At 41.0% G+C, this 16,957-nt stretch overlaps 1 protein-coding gene across 2 annotated transcripts in view; it reads right to left on the bottom strand.

The window, feature by feature from the left end:
• adam12b (ADAM metallopeptidase domain 12b) overlaps nucleotides 1-12,520 on the bottom strand; it is a 63,422-nt gene extending 50,902 nt beyond the window's left edge. Inside the window, exons 1-3 of one of the 2 annotated variants that reach the window (XM_061837287.1) lie at nucleotides 11,840-12,520; nucleotides 3,138-3,250; nucleotides 605-678 (exon numbers count right to left, since the gene is read on the bottom strand). In XM_061837287.1, coding sequence (XP_061693271.1) covers nucleotides 605-678; nucleotides 3,138-3,250; nucleotides 11,840-11,951 — 299 coding nt within the window. In that variant the 5' untranslated portion in view covers nucleotides 11,952-12,520. The remainder of the gene's footprint in view (nucleotides 1-604; nucleotides 679-3,137; nucleotides 3,251-11,839) is intronic. The other variant, XM_061837286.1, reaches the window with a different exon arrangement.
• Nucleotides 12,521-16,957: the final 4,437 nt, after the last annotated feature.

The raw sequence follows: 16,957 nt of genomic DNA, 5'->3' as shown, positions 1-16,957 counted from the left end.
AGAACAAAAATAAAAGTGTAAACACGATAAGTATAAAATATGATAACTCCACTCCCTTTGAACAAGAATCACTGGCAGACACAAGGCATGAATCAGTGATAGCATCATGCTTTAGAGACTGTAACTCTCCCTTGACATAAAACCTAGCCTTTGCACACACTCCTGTCTCACAGTTCCGCCGCGTCCACCCCCCGTCCTCCCTTCCCCTGTGTTTATGTGTGCATCACCATATTTATGAACTCCACATGATCCCCGCCCCTCGCTTCGCAGTCCACTGTTATTCTCGGCAGTCCGGAGGGGAGTGATGAGAACAGAGAGAGGCAAAGCAGAGGGAGAGTGAGAACAAGCTTGTCCTCAAGAGTTTCTCCTCCGCCGCCGCCGCCTTTATCGCCTTTCATCTCTTTTTTGGCCCTTCCGAGAACGAGAACTTCGAAAAGGGCAAAACCACGTGGGGGTATATTATTTTGTCCCCACCTATCATAGTCCAGACTTATATGACTTCTCTTCCATTCTTGAACAGATAGTAACTCATTCACCTTGATACGATTAAAGATGTATGTGTCCTCTGTCCATGAATACCACTATGAATCGCATTAAAACTCACTCGTTTTTCTCGAGCAGCAGGACGAGCTGTTCACCTTCAGCTCGGATCAGCAGCCGCAGGGACGCCGGATAACTCTGGAATGAGAAAAAAAAAAAAAGAAACGGGTGATAACAGCAGTGAAGGTGGCCACCCGATCTCACCCACCCTGCCAGTCTAACTGTGCACGTGTCCGACTTCACCTCTCCTTGACATAAGCACACGCAAAGAAAAGCAGGATGCGAAGAGACGCAATGGAGATGGAGAAAGACAAAGACTGCTTCCACATCATCCACTTCCCACAAGGTTGGACAAAAGTAGTAGGAAACAAATTGAAAATAGATGAATGTATGGAGTTGGTCATTAATTTGAATTGATGAAACATTTGATGATGAGATATGTCCCTAAACTGTAATTGGATGGAAACCAGTACAGGATGTACCCCAACTGTACACCTCAATTTGGACAAACCCCACCTCACTCTCGATCACAATCCGTGTAGGCGTGATGTTAATTAATAAGTAATGGTTTAAACAAAATGGGTTCGAACCATCATGTCGTCAACGTGTAGTTCTGTTAGTTATCACAGCATAGACAGTTTGCTATCTGGTTTCTGGTTTGGGCCACGTGACTTTTGCAATGGAAGCGCAAGGGACATCACGTTAATTTCCGTCGACAGCAGAGGGCGATATTTCCCAACGTGGCGCCCCCCTGAGATGGGATAAAAATTAGTGAATCTCTTTAATTCTCATTTCATGCCTACAATATCAATCACAGGGGGCACATATAACGTATTCTTGCAAAAACAAATTAGGGTTTCGTGTAGCTCCCCTTTCAGGGTTGCGGTCTCGTGAGTCACGCACGTTAGGAGCCCAATAAACTGAATTTGTGGCATTTGTGGCTCTGTTTACTCCAGCGGCGGCATATCACAAATTCTGGCATTACTGCTGAGTTGTGACAGTGTGATGATGGTGCTTCGGTAACTCGAGAAATAATAGTGATTTTGGCACTACGAGGATTTGGCACGACAGACACGGAATGTAGTTTATGATGTTCATTTATAGTTGAGGCTAGGCCAGCATCTAGGGCGGTTGCAGCCAAGCAGTGCTCACCTCCTGAGATAAAACAATCATTAGCTTATTAATTGGGTGAAAAAAAAGTCAACTTCTCACCTCTTATAATCCGTCAGCTGTGGTTCAACCTATCTGATGTAATTAAAAAAAAAAAAAACAAATGACTGATCAACCGCGGCAGGCTTTAAATCACATCTCCAATATTCTCCAATTTCTATCTTTCCAGAGTGGCTGATAAGTGTTGAGCAATTAACACTCGTGCCCACACTTCACTGACCGACTTTTTGGAAGGAACACAGAGCGGGAACAGGAAGTTCCCTCTACCAGGAAAAATGTTTAGGGAGTTGTCAAAACCTACGCACACATGCTTCTAACTTTATTTAAGACGTGTTTGATAGCTTCTTTTTGTTTTCCAAAGATCTGCAAGCATTCAAGTGAAGAGAGGTTTGCTTGACAGGGCATATGGAAAGCATTTGTCAATTACGGTCACGACTCAGCGAAGACATGACACAATGTGGGTTGCAACACTGATGATGCCTGCAGGGAAAAAAAAAAAACAAACTCATATCCAACTAGAATGACACTAGAAAGGGCGAGGTGAGACCTTGTCAGGGGCCGAACAATACAAATAAGGATCATCATATACAGTATATAAAACAATATTTTTCTATAGCCTGCAGAGGAATAAAGAATTTGCCTTATCACATCTCCATTTGAAATTAATTTCAACTGGACTGAATGATTACATGTAGTTTTTATCAAGACATTTTCATCTGGGGGGGAAAAACAATTAAGCCCAGACTTTCTAAGGCTCCGCAGCCACTCTGCTTATGTGTATTCCTACGCAGAACCTCATTTGCAGAGGGAAACAATTATAAGGAAGAAACTGAAAACAAACAAAAAGAAAGAAAAAAAAACATGTTTGGTGGGAGGTGCTACATCTTTAAATAAAGTTTGTTGTCAAAACTGAGCAATGACTCCTAACGGCTTTTCTGTCATCTGGAAAAGCTCTAAACAGATGCACATGTATCCAAAAAAAAAGCATTGCCACATTAAACAAGCATCAGAACACATGTTGGATTGTTGCTTTTCGTGGCGGCGGCAGCGTGACTCAAACAAATGCTGCGGTTTGAGCTCTAATTCAAAAAAATTTATGGACAGCATGTTCCAGTATATTTTTCACAGAGGCAACAGATTGAAAAGGAAAATGTTGTCATCTTTGTTTTAATTTATTTTTTTTGTTTGCAGGATCATACAAAAAGCGAGGTGTACAGATTAATATATGTAATCATCATCATTCCAGGAGGAGAGAATGGTATTCTGTACTTTAATTTTGTTTTTGTCATGTTATTAGATAAACAGGGATTCTGAACTACCTTGGGGCCAAAATGACTGAACAAGCCCCTGCTGACTGGCCAAAATGGAGGTCCACCAAGTGTTGTTCTAGATATTATTATTGGGTTTGTTGGCTTGCAAGTACGTACCCCCGGTTCATGTTGGCTGAGGGGTCTGCTGTGTCGGCCAGTAAGCAACAGTGGTACGGTGGTCCCGTAGCGTTCTTCTTGAGCTGGCTGCTCGACCTTGGCAGAGGCACTTCCTGTTAAAGTCACAGTGACAACACAAGGGTTCGAAATGAGCGATGAATTTTAAATAAAGAGGGTGTTGAAAGATATGGAGAGACAAAACATAATGCCTCAAAACTCTTTGGAAAAATCAATTACCTGGACAGGAAAGTAGAGGTGGGTAGGGTGGTCAGAAATTGTTCTCAAGTAAGTGTATTGCTACTTTAAAATAAAATCACTAAAGTAAAAAAACAGGCTTCCCAAAACTTTTTTTGTATGCATTTGCAAAACAGCATGAGTTGGGAATGAAGTTCTTGCAGGCTGAAATGTGGACATTTTTAGGGCAGTCAAACATGACACAGGTGTTGTTTTTTGTGGGATGTAAGGTAAATATAGATTGAATATGAGGCCAGGGGTGCTTCACGTAAAAAAATGAGCCACTTTAAAAACTTTGCAATTACGAGGGGCGGGGCCATGGAGGCTTTGTGTGCAGCAATACGACTCCCTGCCTCTGTTTGATTCCATTGGATTGGTGAAAAAGAAAACCTGGTACAGATACCGCACATAAAACCTAAACTAACGAACAAAATGTTGCTCAATGTAATAGAGTAAATGAAGTTTTTATTCTTAACATTGACAATCAAGTAATAGTAAGAGGTATGTTGACTTGAGAAAGTGTAACACAACAAATATAGTATGTTACAACACAACTTTACAGGAAGGTACCACTGTATAGAAACTGGATGAATGAAATTCAGACATTTTGGGAGCTTGACCAAGCTTTTATCACAGATCACGTTGGACCCGAGAAGCTCCGGTGTATTATTAAATGAATTTCAATCAAAACCGAGCATCATTATCTAACTCTTGTATTGAAATTCATCAGGTGATGCAGGTGAACATTATGAAGAGGCTTACAAGTGTACATTGGAAACCTGGAGCCATCACGAATTGCGCTAGTTGAGATGAGCGACAAAGTGCTTTGGGAGGAGATGCGCTGTATCCTAACAGAAATCGGCAACTGTAGCACAGCTACATCCACAATAGATGCTAACACCGTTTACTGTATGAAAGACCTCAACATTCAAGAAACATCACACAAGATGGAAATTGCCCTTGCAAATACATCATCAGATAGGATAGAAGTCCGCCCGGGACTGTAACATCATGCAACAGGGGTGATGATGGGGGTGTGCAAGAAGAGTTCAGTGGCACACTCCTGCCTCAACATTTACAATGTTTACCATGCACCTCGTCCCCAGCGGTCATGTATTCATTTTTAGCCAGGATAGAGTCTGTAAATAAAGTCTGTCGTCCTCTTTGAAGGCAAGCCCGTAACTGCATTTCTAACGACTTCAAACGCTGGAAGTGAGGGTGCGTTAATCCATAAAACAAGTGCTCCTACATTAAAACTAGATTTGATGTGTTGGTTTGGAAATGCATCGGCGTGACTCACATAAATTCTGCGGTTTGAAGTTTAATCAAAAAGAAGGACTTCCAAAAAGGCATAGTCACGCAAAAACTTGTGAATTAAACTTCTCATTCCGGATCGATTCATTGAATTACAGTGCGACATGCTTGTGCCCCTGAGTCATGCAATTAACAATAATAATATAATTCATGTTACAAAACATCAAAGCACACAAGTAGTTCTGACATTCAATTTTCCAAGTAAACAAAACAAACCCACGAATTGATAAAAGTTTATTTAAAAAGAGAGTCACTATTAGTCATTCGGAACAAATAGAACATTTAATTTAAAAAAATAATAATGTTAGGCGAGGGCTAATCACCACTTAAATATTTTACTAAAAGGGTTCTCGAGAGTTGCTTTTGTTCCATTTTCAGTCAATAATAAACAAAAGACAATCATGGAGCTTTCTGAGTACTTCCACTCACTGATTCCTGAGTATAAAACTGCCTAACGAGTACAAACAAGAGAAAAAGAAAAAAGTCACGCAATGTCAGCATCTTCAAATGACACTTTTGTAGAAAACCCACCCAAATTTTCCACTACAAATCTTCAAATCAAACCTTCAAATCCAATCAAGTTGTGTTTGCAGCAAAGTGCTTTGTTTCATAAGAAAAAGCTTCAGTACCTCCACCAAGGAAAAACATTGACGTGTGTCAGTATTTTCCCTTTGCTGACTTCTCATCTGTCATCGCCCTCCTATTTTATTTCCCAAGCGACAACACATCAGTGGAATTAGTGGATAAACCGAGAAGGTGCTAATCCACCGCCTCTGTGGGACCCGGCCCCACCATCCCTTCCCTGAACCGTCGCAAAAAGGTATAACCTTTAAGGAAGACCCGAGCGCTGTGGGGGGTTTTATCAAGAATCCTCCTGAGGGAGCGACCGATCAAGGAGTCAATTCCAGTCTTGTCTCACACAGAATTTGGCCGGATGGGAATTTAATGTGTGTGTGTGGGGGGGGGGGGGGGGGGGATTTAGGGATTAGCGGGAATTTATTACATATGTTGGGTCACCTCCCAGTCAGTGATAAGGAGTTGACAACCTCCCAAAGTCATGTTTTTTTTTCTTCTCCTTTTACTTGTTCTAAAAAGCATTCAAGGAGTGAATTTACTGCATATTTCTAAAAATGCAAATGTCTATACACATTTACATCTCTTTCTATTTAGTAAAACACACACGCAATGTCAACAAAAGGACAAAAATGTCACAAAATGCTTCAAACAATGGAACCTTTATTCCCTTTCATCCCATTGCGCATTTAAGAGTGACAACTGCAAGTATGCACTGCTTACAAATCTGACATCTGGGACTTTTTGTTTGTGTTTTTTCGACTCGCGCAAACTCACTAATGAATCGATTGAACGAAGAATGGAGTAATAAAAATGGGACGGTAATGCTGGATAATCACCAAAGCGACAAAACATTCCATTTTGCAGATGATTCGGAATGCCTGCTGGGAGCAGGGACAGATTTTTACGAATAACTGAAGGTTTCTGCTGTCTTGTGATCCAAATGTCAACAGACAACAGACTTGTACTTAGACTGTCTGAGCTTCACTGGGGGAAAAAAACAATCAGAAATGTAAAAATAAAGAGTGCAGGTGGAATGTGAAAACATGTAATTTACACTCATTATTGTAGTACTCCAGTCCTGTAAGTGACGGTCCTAGCATTACAAGCTGGGTTCCTAACTACCCGAGTACTAATAGTGAGGATAAATATTATATCTATCTTTTGATTTCCCCTGCAGACCTTCTCCAAAGCCAAACATTTCAGTTTTACAGGAAAAATCCTGACATGTGGGGCGACTGTTCCACTCCAGTCCTGTTAGTGGCGCTAATGGGGATCACAAAGTCGGTGACAAGCGCCACGCAGAGCGAGTTTCTGTTTTCCTCCTTAGCCACAGGATAACTCAATCATCCAGTACAAATGAAAGCATTTCTCCTTGGCCCGCATGACACCAATGACCAAAAGTTGAAAAATCTGTTCAGTAGTTTTATCATAACTCTGCCAACTAACGAGCTCAACACAGCTGCCTAGATTTCCTCAAAACCCTTGTGTGGTTTTTATATACTGTAATTCTGACTTGCAAACTAAAAAAACTAACTGATGAACAGCAACTAAAACATTGGCCGTTAACCCACGTGACACCACGAACAAAAGTATCCTAAAAATCTGTCTTGTACTTTTTATGTGTAATTCTGCTAACAGACAAAATGACCTACCAACTAATTCGCAATTTAATTAAATACCAAACTAACGATCAATGGAGATTAACAATGGCCCTTTGCCAATTTTGCAAGATACAAAATGTTTCTCCAAAATATGTTGTGTACTTTTTGTGAAAATCCTACAAATCACAAACAAAACCCAACTAAAAAACAGACGGATAACACTGTCCAAAGTGTCAAAAATATCCGTATAATATATTTTTTCCAATAATACTGCTAACTGACGAGCAAACTTACTAACTGATCAGTGTGCTACCAGAACAAGTTCCATGCATGAAAGTTAATGAATTAGTTTATATTTTGGGAGAACGTGAACTGAACTTAGTTCGTTCGAGCTTGGTGAACGTGAACAAGAATCCGCCTATTCTGGCCTCTTTTCCTCTTGATCATTTTCATCCAAGAGTGCCAAAAACGAACTAGTTCATGTTTGGAACCGCAAACTTAGTTTTAGATCTTGAATTATGATCGACGAACTGAAGCAGTTCATTTTTGGAACGATGAACTGAAGTTCGCACAGAAATTGAGGTTTACCATAACCGTTAACGGGGCATCAACACTGGTCTTTCGCTCTTGTGGCACCGGTCTGCTGCTACAAACAAACTAAAATCAATCAATCCTGTGCCCATGTGACCCCAGTCGACAACTAACTGATTTACAGTCTTACTGGATTGAACGAGTGACTTGCAAACTAACTACTGAACTGATCAACAACTAATCAAAACATTGTTTCCGAAGTTTCCATTTTTCTTCATTCTGGCCTTAAACTGTCTTGTCTTGTGCAATTCATACCTGGCTATTTTATAAAACATTACACAAGCACTTACATGTATCTGTAAACTGAAACTGTCCTTTTCTCAGACATTGCCTGTTAAGTAGTTTTTGCGTAATCCTGCCAAGATACAAACTAAAAGCGTATCCCCTTGGGTGGAGGTAATTACATACTTAATGGAGATTGGGAACTATTTCTAGCACCTGTTTGAAGCAGATCGAGAAAGTGTAACCACACAGCCATCAATCAAACACTCCAGGGGGCAGGGTGTACTACTGTCTGTCTTCCAGATGCGTTTGTACTCATGACATGTGCAAAGCATCCTTCCAGATGGATCAGCACGTATCGTATACCCGGGCAGACGTCTGGTGACGTCAGCGTAGCAGTGGCGTAGCTTCCCGGGGCCAGAGAGGAAGACGCTGAATCGCGGCGATGGGCGCGATGACCAACGGTGCCTCGCAGAGGAAGACAAATCAATGCCAGCCCATCCTCAAAATGTCAAGAGACAGGCTTTGAAAAGACAAGCCACGGTGAGGTCATTTCCTAAATGACTTCAGCAGACGTCGCTTGTTTTAACCCGGATGGCAGCCATTCATCAGGGGGATGTGTGACTTACATCCCGGTGTGGGGGGGATTGAAGGGGGGCGCACACCGCTGAAAGGTGAGCTGCGCCCCCACAGGGGCAACGGGAGAAAAGGACAGGGATGTCTCGCTCTCGTCGCCTTTGGTTTGTTTGGCCAGCACAGACGCGCTAATCTTTCTAATGAATGCTGTCTGACGCGGCAGCCGGGACCAGACCAGATCCACAAATCTAATCCAGGTCATTTGGTCGTCTCGCTAATTATTTATTGAGCTTCCCCGACTCAAAAATGAGATCAGAGCACCGCACCCTCAGCCCCCCGGACAAGTGCTTGATAGGTACAAGGAGAGACATTTATCAGACTTTAAAAATACAGCTTGTGAAATTATTTCCACTTTCTGTGCTGTTTTATCATCGGTGCCAGACTCTGTGGGCTGATAAACCTTGATTTAAACCAAAATGTTTTTTTATCTCCCTTTTTAATGAGTTCAACAGTCTAGTAGTCGATGTTGCATGAGTCTTTTTAATTCCACAAACACAGCACGTTTTTTTTCTTATCTTGATTTAATCACAATGGACAGTTTCATGGACGATACATTACTGCATAAGTTCTAGGTAATTCTTAGATTTTGTTGTTTCAGCACTGTTGTAACGAGTAGACCCAACTTGAAAGTCACGCAGTAGAGCGCAGACCTCCACGAGCCCTGACTGTAAACAAAAGTGATGCATTTGTGCTTGATACCGAGGCCGAGGGGCAGTGTCGATATGGTTCTGGACGGTTCAATTGATGCCAACACAGTGACTCGAATGATAGTTTCATCTCGATGCAGACTAAAATGTGATGCTTTTCTTTCCCATGTTTTAAATGTTATCTCATCTAGTTTGCCATCGTAATAGACGACATACTTAGTCTTCTATCAATTGCAAATAACCCAACTTTAATTAATTGATGGTTCATTTACCATCCTTGTATATCAAGCCAATGTAAACAATTGCCGATCTCTCGTGACCCAAAACGTTTTAACTCTATTGTGTCTGGTGATCCAACACTAATAGAAAGCATAATATGGCAGCTTGGTAATGAAGTGCTTCCCCCACAAATGAAAATCTGTTTTTATTTTTTTTTTTAGCTCTATTTGAGGTCTTGTGTGGACAATCCCAGTTTGTTCTGGCTTTTTTCAACTCGGGGCTCAACGGGTAGTAATGAGCCACACTCGGCACGAGCCCTGGAGTCGAGGGGACAGACAGCAGTGACGCTTTTGCATCTAATTCTTGATGTTTGGAGTATTTTTGACAAAAAAAATCATGTCATTGGCATCCTGTTACAATTCTCTAACTGTGCAAATCTGGCTTAATTGATTTCACATGTTTCAGATTTATTTTCCAAGGTGCTGTTTTCAGGGGAGGAGTTTCAGAGTGATTACCGTAATTCCCGGCCTACAGAGGGGACGTGGTTTCAAGCCTCACCGAGTACATTTGTAAAGGAAATACCATTTGGTACATACATACGGTGCACCTGTCTAAAAGCCGCAAGTGCCCACATTGAAAAACGAGATATTTACAAAGCCGGTACAGAAAGAGTTTAACGCTAGCACCACGCTAGCGCTAACAGGGCCGGTTAAAAAAAAAAAAAAAAAAAAAACTTACTGGTAAATATCACTGAGACACGCCAGTAACACAGCAGCAACACGCTAGCACAGGGCTAACGCTAGCGCAGCACAAACAGGGTCGGTAAAAGTCACTTCCTCGGCACATATATCCCACCGGTCTCATACTTACCTTTTCCCTTCAGTGCCCCCTTGCGGCCGTTAGAAAAAAATGCACAAATTAGCCTCATCACCGCATAAACCGCAGGGTTGAAAGCGTGTGAAAAACAGTCGCGACTTGTAGGACGGAAATTACGGTAAGTGATTAGCGGTTCTGCCATTTCTTCAGCTCCCTCTCACAGTCCAAAACTATACGTGGTTGGTTTGCTGAGGACTCTAAATTCTCCTTTGGTTGTTCATCTAAAAACAATGCGAACAGTCCAGGGTGTTGCCCACATCTGGTCCAAAGTCGATTTGCAAACGCTCCATCACACCCGCGACCTTATTGAGGACAAGCAGATACAAAATGGATGTTCTCATCGCTAACTTGGGTTTCTCAACTCGGTCCAGGTGGATTTCCCAATTCGCTGCACATTCTGATATTCTCTTGACTACATTTCAGGCGTTTGGCCATGTTTGGGCTACTGAACTACTAAACTGCGATCTGCCTGGATTTGGACACAAATCAGTCAGCGCGTGGCAACAGCCCAACGTTGGCTCTCATCGCAAATCTGACTCGCTCGTCTGGCATCTACATGGACACAGACCACTGAGTTCCCGTGTTGGCTTGTAAACACTTTTTTTTTTTTTTTTTAGGTTTAGCTATACCGTCAAACAAGGTCAAAAAGTTGCGATCTTGTTGGATCTCATTAGTACCTAATGTTGTGGCTGAGGTGGAAATTGGAAAAAAGCCACGACAAACAATCCATGCAGGCGGCGGAATTGCTACCCCGCTGATATCAAAGAATCCTCCCGCTGCCCTACTTCATGGTTCGCACTATTTTTACTACACACCGCATTCATAGTCGGATCGACTCCTCCTGTGAGTGAAAGTTTTAACGACTCTGCTGAGATGATGATGTGAGCGTTAAACATCTGGATAGCGTTCTTGATCCGCTTGGAATGTAGTACGATGCATTTAAATGATGAATACGGTTCAGAAACAAAAAAGGCAACCAAAAGGCGCCCAAAATATTAGAAATAGCTCTGAAAATGATGCATTACACAAACCTGCAAACTGCAACAGTATATATACACACACACACACACACACACACACACACACACACACACACACACACACACACACATACTGTACAGTACTGTATTGCTTGTCAAAACTGAGCATTAATGTTTGTGTAAAGGCATAAAGTTATAAATGTTATTCCCAACAACTGTTATCCAATTGCACTTAATTGGTCAAAAAAAAAAGATTTATTTTCTAAATAGGTAACACCTACCTTTGGTCAGATGCGACGACATATCGTGGCAGGCACAACAATCAAATATGGCTGTACTAGATAGCAGTGCTGTTGATTAAGATATCCATTTTCCAATTCCAGCTTTGGAATTCAACTAAACAGGCCCAGATTTCACACTTGAGCACATTTTTGAATTAATAGAGACAAGGTCATCCTAATTTCAATACTTTTGAGAACAGTTTTGTTTTTTGGTTTGCTTTGAGAGATTCCTGAGATAGATAGATAGATAGATAGATAGATAGATAGATAGATAGATAGATAGATAGATAGATAGATAGATAGATAGATAGATAGATAGATAGATAGATAGAGATAGATAGATAGATAGGTGGGAAGTTGGCGTTGATAATTCATAGTTCACTGAACAACATCACACATAAACCTTACTTCGACGTGAAACAAATTCACAACAAATATACAATCAATAAAATAAACAATCAAAAAACGTTAAATGTTTGCACAAAATGGATGAATGGCTCTGACGGGTGTGCGGCTTTCACTTACCCTCCAGCGTATTGTAAATCGCGGTGTCAGTGTTCGCGATAGCCGGGGTCAGGCACCATATGACAGCGAAGACGAGCAAGCCAGAGTTCCTCCTCCGCCGCCAGATTCTCATGGTGAAAAACGGATGGGAACCCTCCACTTGTGACTCGAGCCCACACACAAACACACACAAAGCGAGATTGGGGAAGCGTCCCAAGGTAAAAAAAAAAAAAAAAAAAAGTAGAAAGCGGGAAGGTTAAAGGCTTCTTTAACCAGGCAGCCTCCCCCCAAAAAAACGCGAAGCTGTCAACGAGAAGCGGAGGGGGAAAGTTTTCCCGACTCCGCCACGCACAAGTCTGAAGCTAGGGGAAACATGTGCTAGCTTCGCGTATCCCTTGGGGAGTGTTGCCTGAGCGCTGAAGACATGACAGCTGGAACGGAGAATGAAAGACGAGAGGAGAGAAGACGAGAGGAGAGAAGAGGAGAGGAGCGGACGACTCGCCGGCAGACCGCAAACACAGCGGGCGGACGACGTTGAGCCATGTGCACTGAGGAGCCCGCGGGGTCCTAGTGCTTAGTTTTGACACACTGTGCCTGTGCGCGTGTAATTTTCAAATAAAAATCAAGAAGTTAGTGAGAAGAAATGGAAAAATAATTCACATATTACACATTATATAATCCATCCATTTTCTTAGCCGCTTAACCTCATAAGGGTCACGGAAGTGCTGGAGCGTAATCTCGGTGTTATCCGGCAGGGGGCGGGGCACACCCGGAACTGGTCGACAGCCAATCGCAGGGCACATAGATACAAACAACCAGTCACACTCACAATAACAATTAAGGGCAATTTAGAATCTCCAATAATTAACAGTTTTTTTAGGGATGTGGGAGGAAACAGGAGTGCCCGGAGAAAACCCACGCAGGCACTGGGAGAACGTGCAAGCTTCACATAGGCAGGGCAGGGATTTGGACCCCAGAACTCTGAACTGTGAGGCCAATGCCCCAACCAGTTGCACCTCCATGTTGCTAATCATGTAAGAAGTTACATTATTTTTACAATCTTTGTATTCAAAATTAAGTTTTAAATTATTCTCTTGAAATTAATTCTCACACAATTAAATATGGTATATTAATACAATTAAATTGTCAATGTAGGAAAATGTATAATGTTATATTAAAAATATTTAAAACATTAAAAATACAATTAAAAGTTAAATTACATATACAGTTAAAAAATAATGCCAAAACAAACCTTAAAAAGCTAAGATTTTAATCTAAAAAAAATTAAATACAATCACAAATACAATTATAATTACAGTTAGAATATACAAATATGAAAAAAGAAAGTTCTGTAAAAAAGCATTTGGCCCATTTATATTTAACGAAACAGGTCAACTGATATGTAGAGGTAAATACCTTTAGTGTTTGCACTCATTATTGTCATAAAAAATGGTAGACTTAGTCTTGAGGTTTTGACTCCAGTCTTGGACTCCCCTGGTTGAGAGGTTCAAAGCGCGAAAGACAAATGTGTTGACAGAGTCCCTAAATCCACGGATTGCTCACTTCAGCCCACCTCGAATGGGTTTTGCACCACTGTATACTCCGCATGCGGTAAATAGTGTTGACTCTAATGGAGGTCGGGAGCGGGAGGGGCGGCCCCCTAGGACAGATGTGGAAATGATGACGTCCGGGTGAGAACCAGCAAACACTTTGCAATCAGCGGCTTGGCGTGAGTGCAATGGTCCGCGTGAGATCAGAACCCCCAACCCCGGGGTCCCCCCCCACCCAGGGGATGTGAGTCAGCAGGGGAGCCAGTCAAGAGGCCCCAGCAGACAGCATCCACACGATTTTGATGATGATGGGGGGGGGTGACACAGCAGCCTGGCAGGGCGTCTTCTCGATTTCGACTGCGTGTCAGTTCGTGCTCGTTATCTGGAAGCAAGCGATGTGGCATCAACACCCCCCTCGTCACTAACATCTGCCATGTCAGAAACCGGCACGTGGACGTTGTGGCGAGCGCCCCAGGTTGTAATCAATCGTAAGCCTGAGAGAGCACGTCGGGCGCTCTCTCATTACGACAAACTCCCAAGTCGCTGGATTTGCATGCGGCAACAAAGAAAACGGAATACGCTCATCCATGCAACTTCTGTTAGCGGAGCTTGTATTTGAGCACTTTTTCCACAACCTTTTTATTTTTTATCTAAGCTAAAGGGAGTCATATTTTACATTTAAAGACACTCACACCACAGGACCTGACAAAATGTCACCAAAAGTAAGAAAAGGGCTATTTTGCCGATTGAATATTTTAAAATCAGTTCTCCTATTATTGATCAAATAATACAATTATAACCCTCTCCTATGATTCTTTAATAATATACATTTTAGTCTCATCTATGAGGGAGGGACTTCAACTCTTAAAATACATTTGTTTCGTTTACAGAATTAGAGACCTCAAAATGCTAAAACCTAAACAGTTCATGATCCTGATTAGCATTAGCGTGCTAGCAATTACCATTTTAAGTAAAAAAAAAAATGAAAAAAGGAAAATGCTAACTACCAGTTAACCAACACATACCTTAATTTCCGGCCTATAAGCCGTGACTTTTTTCACACGGTTTCAACCCTGCAGCATATGCGGGGATGCAGCTAATTTGTGCATTTTTTTCCCCTAATGGCCGCAATGGCGCACTTGAGCGGAAAAGGTAACAGTGAGACCGGTGGAATACATGTGCCGAGGAAGTGAATTTTACCAGTCTGGCACTGTTAGCTCTGCACTGGCGTGTTACTGCCCGTGTGTCAGTGATTTTTACCAGTATGTTTTTTTTAACCAGCCCTGTTAGCGCAACGTTAGCATTAGTGTTAGCGTGGCGGCGTTAGCTATAGTGCAGCGGCCCTATTGTTAGCGCGGTGGCGCCAGCGTTAAACTCTGTGTACTGTCTTCCATTCTAAATACCTCGTGTTTCAATGTCGGTTTCAATGTGGGCACTTGCGGCTTTTACACGGCTACGGTGTATGTATGTACCAAATGGTATTTCCTTTACAAATGTACTGGGTGAGGCTTATAACCAGGTGCACTCTGTAGGCTGGGAATTACGGTACTTATTGTGTTACAGGAGCATTACCCATCTAACAGTGTCTTTAAAAAATACTTACAGACGCTCCATTTGGATTTTTGGCAACATTTATCAGTGACCCAACACTGCGTCCGTCTGCAATAAGCGTCTGTTGGAAACATGGGCATGGCAGTACAAACGCGGAACTTTTTACTTTTCCATTTCCGGGGGGATCCTGGCGCAAGATGGAGGTAGAAATTTTCCGTCAACCTATTTTTAAAGTCAACATAGCCGAATTATTTTTATATTTTTTCCCTACAGCCCTCATATTCCCCATTAAAATGATTTGATTTGCCAATTATCAGATCCAGTGCCAAAAAACTTACCGCCCTTTAAAAAAAAATTATAGCTTATACTGTATATAACAAAAATAAAAGCAAATTAAAATAATTATATAGTTTACTTACTATATGTTGGGATGAGCTTCAAGTCAAGAACAAATGTATTGTTGCGCTTGTGCCTTTAAGGGGCATGGACCCAGTGAGTGAAACCAGCAAATGAAGTAGGTCAGGTTCTTCAGCGTGTGAGTGTCTGGGCGTGAGTTGCGGCCGACAGCAGCGGAGTTTTCTCGTTTCGTGTTTGTCGGTTTGACACCCCCCCCCCCCATTGCATTTGATTAACATCATCATTAGCAGTGACACTGTCAAGTTGCTTTTTGCTGATTTACAACATTCTTGGAATATTTTATACCGAATGAACTGCCATGATAAAAAAAAAAAAAAATTATGCAATTAAAATGACACCCACTGCATGGTGACTCAAGGTCTTTAATTAAACAGCTTTATGTCATTATATTATATAACATTTGTAAGATTTGACATGAACTGACTAACTAACGTCATCTTAGTTCAACTAGATGCAATGACATTGTTAATACTGAATTGAATACGGATGAAATAATAATAAAAAAAATCTTTCCCCTTTCATGTATATCTTTCATCTTTGCAGGATCTGGTCCAGAAGTTTCTACAAAAGAAGAAAAGCAAAATTACAAAGGATACCCCCCCCCCCTCCGCGACTGTGACTGTGCCCCCACCCCCTCAAGAGTCCATTAAAAATTGCAAATTGTACCTTTAACCACTAAAACTCAATTTGAGTAAATAACCATCATTTGACATCTTCCGTGTATAAGACTAATAATGACATTTTAGGTGTTAAGGTGTTTTACAGATTAATTAAAGATTGCATAAACATAAAATGTCATGACTTAGACCATTAATGGGGGTGTTATGGTAATAATTCTAACATTCGGTGAGGAGAATGAAAGTCCAAACATCAAATGGGATATAATGTCACGGATTATTTTGTTGTTGTTGTCGTTGTTGTTCTTTGCTTTATTCATCAACAATTTTTCCAGGATTATGATTCGATTTGATCCAGAATATTAAATGTGTTGTGACGCTGATTAAAAAAAAAAATATATTGCAGGTGGACTTTAGCAGGTCGACAGCGCCCCCTGCTGCACGAGAATAATCTAAGACTGTTAATACATTTTGCAGTACAATTCCTGACATATTTAAGTAATGTAAAAACAATAAATAGCGTGTGACTAAACCTCGGTCACTACAATTAGCTTCTCATTAAAACATATTTTTTTCGAAACCACATTTAAAGGGCACTTAAACAAAACATTTTGTAACACATCATATTATTTTCACTTTATCAACGTAACCTTTTGAAAATTTGGAATGATTACCAAACTTAATTCATAACTCCCTTTCATCGCAATTATATAATGTTTGACTCGCTTTTGTTATCAACCACAAAAAATAGCTGCAAAATGATAAATTTTAATAATGAAGAAATAAATTATCAAATAAATTAACAAGAAAAAATAAAAATAAAAACACAATTAAAAACATCATATATATATAAATTTACGTTTATAAATAATTAAATAATTATATTATATTTATAATATAATTTAATCAATGCCAATTACAAATAATGTAGAATAAAACCATTGAAATGAAATTCACATACACACACAGAATGTACAGTATATGAACTTTTAACTACCCCATGA

Source organism: Syngnathoides biaculeatus, chromosome 12 (genome assembly GCF_019802595.1).
Source record: "Syngnathoides biaculeatus isolate LvHL_M chromosome 12, ASM1980259v1, whole genome shotgun sequence".
Lineage (NCBI taxonomy): Eukaryota > Metazoa > Chordata > Actinopteri > Syngnathiformes > Syngnathidae > Syngnathoides > Syngnathoides biaculeatus.
This window is presented reverse-complemented; position numbering and strand designations above follow the sequence as displayed.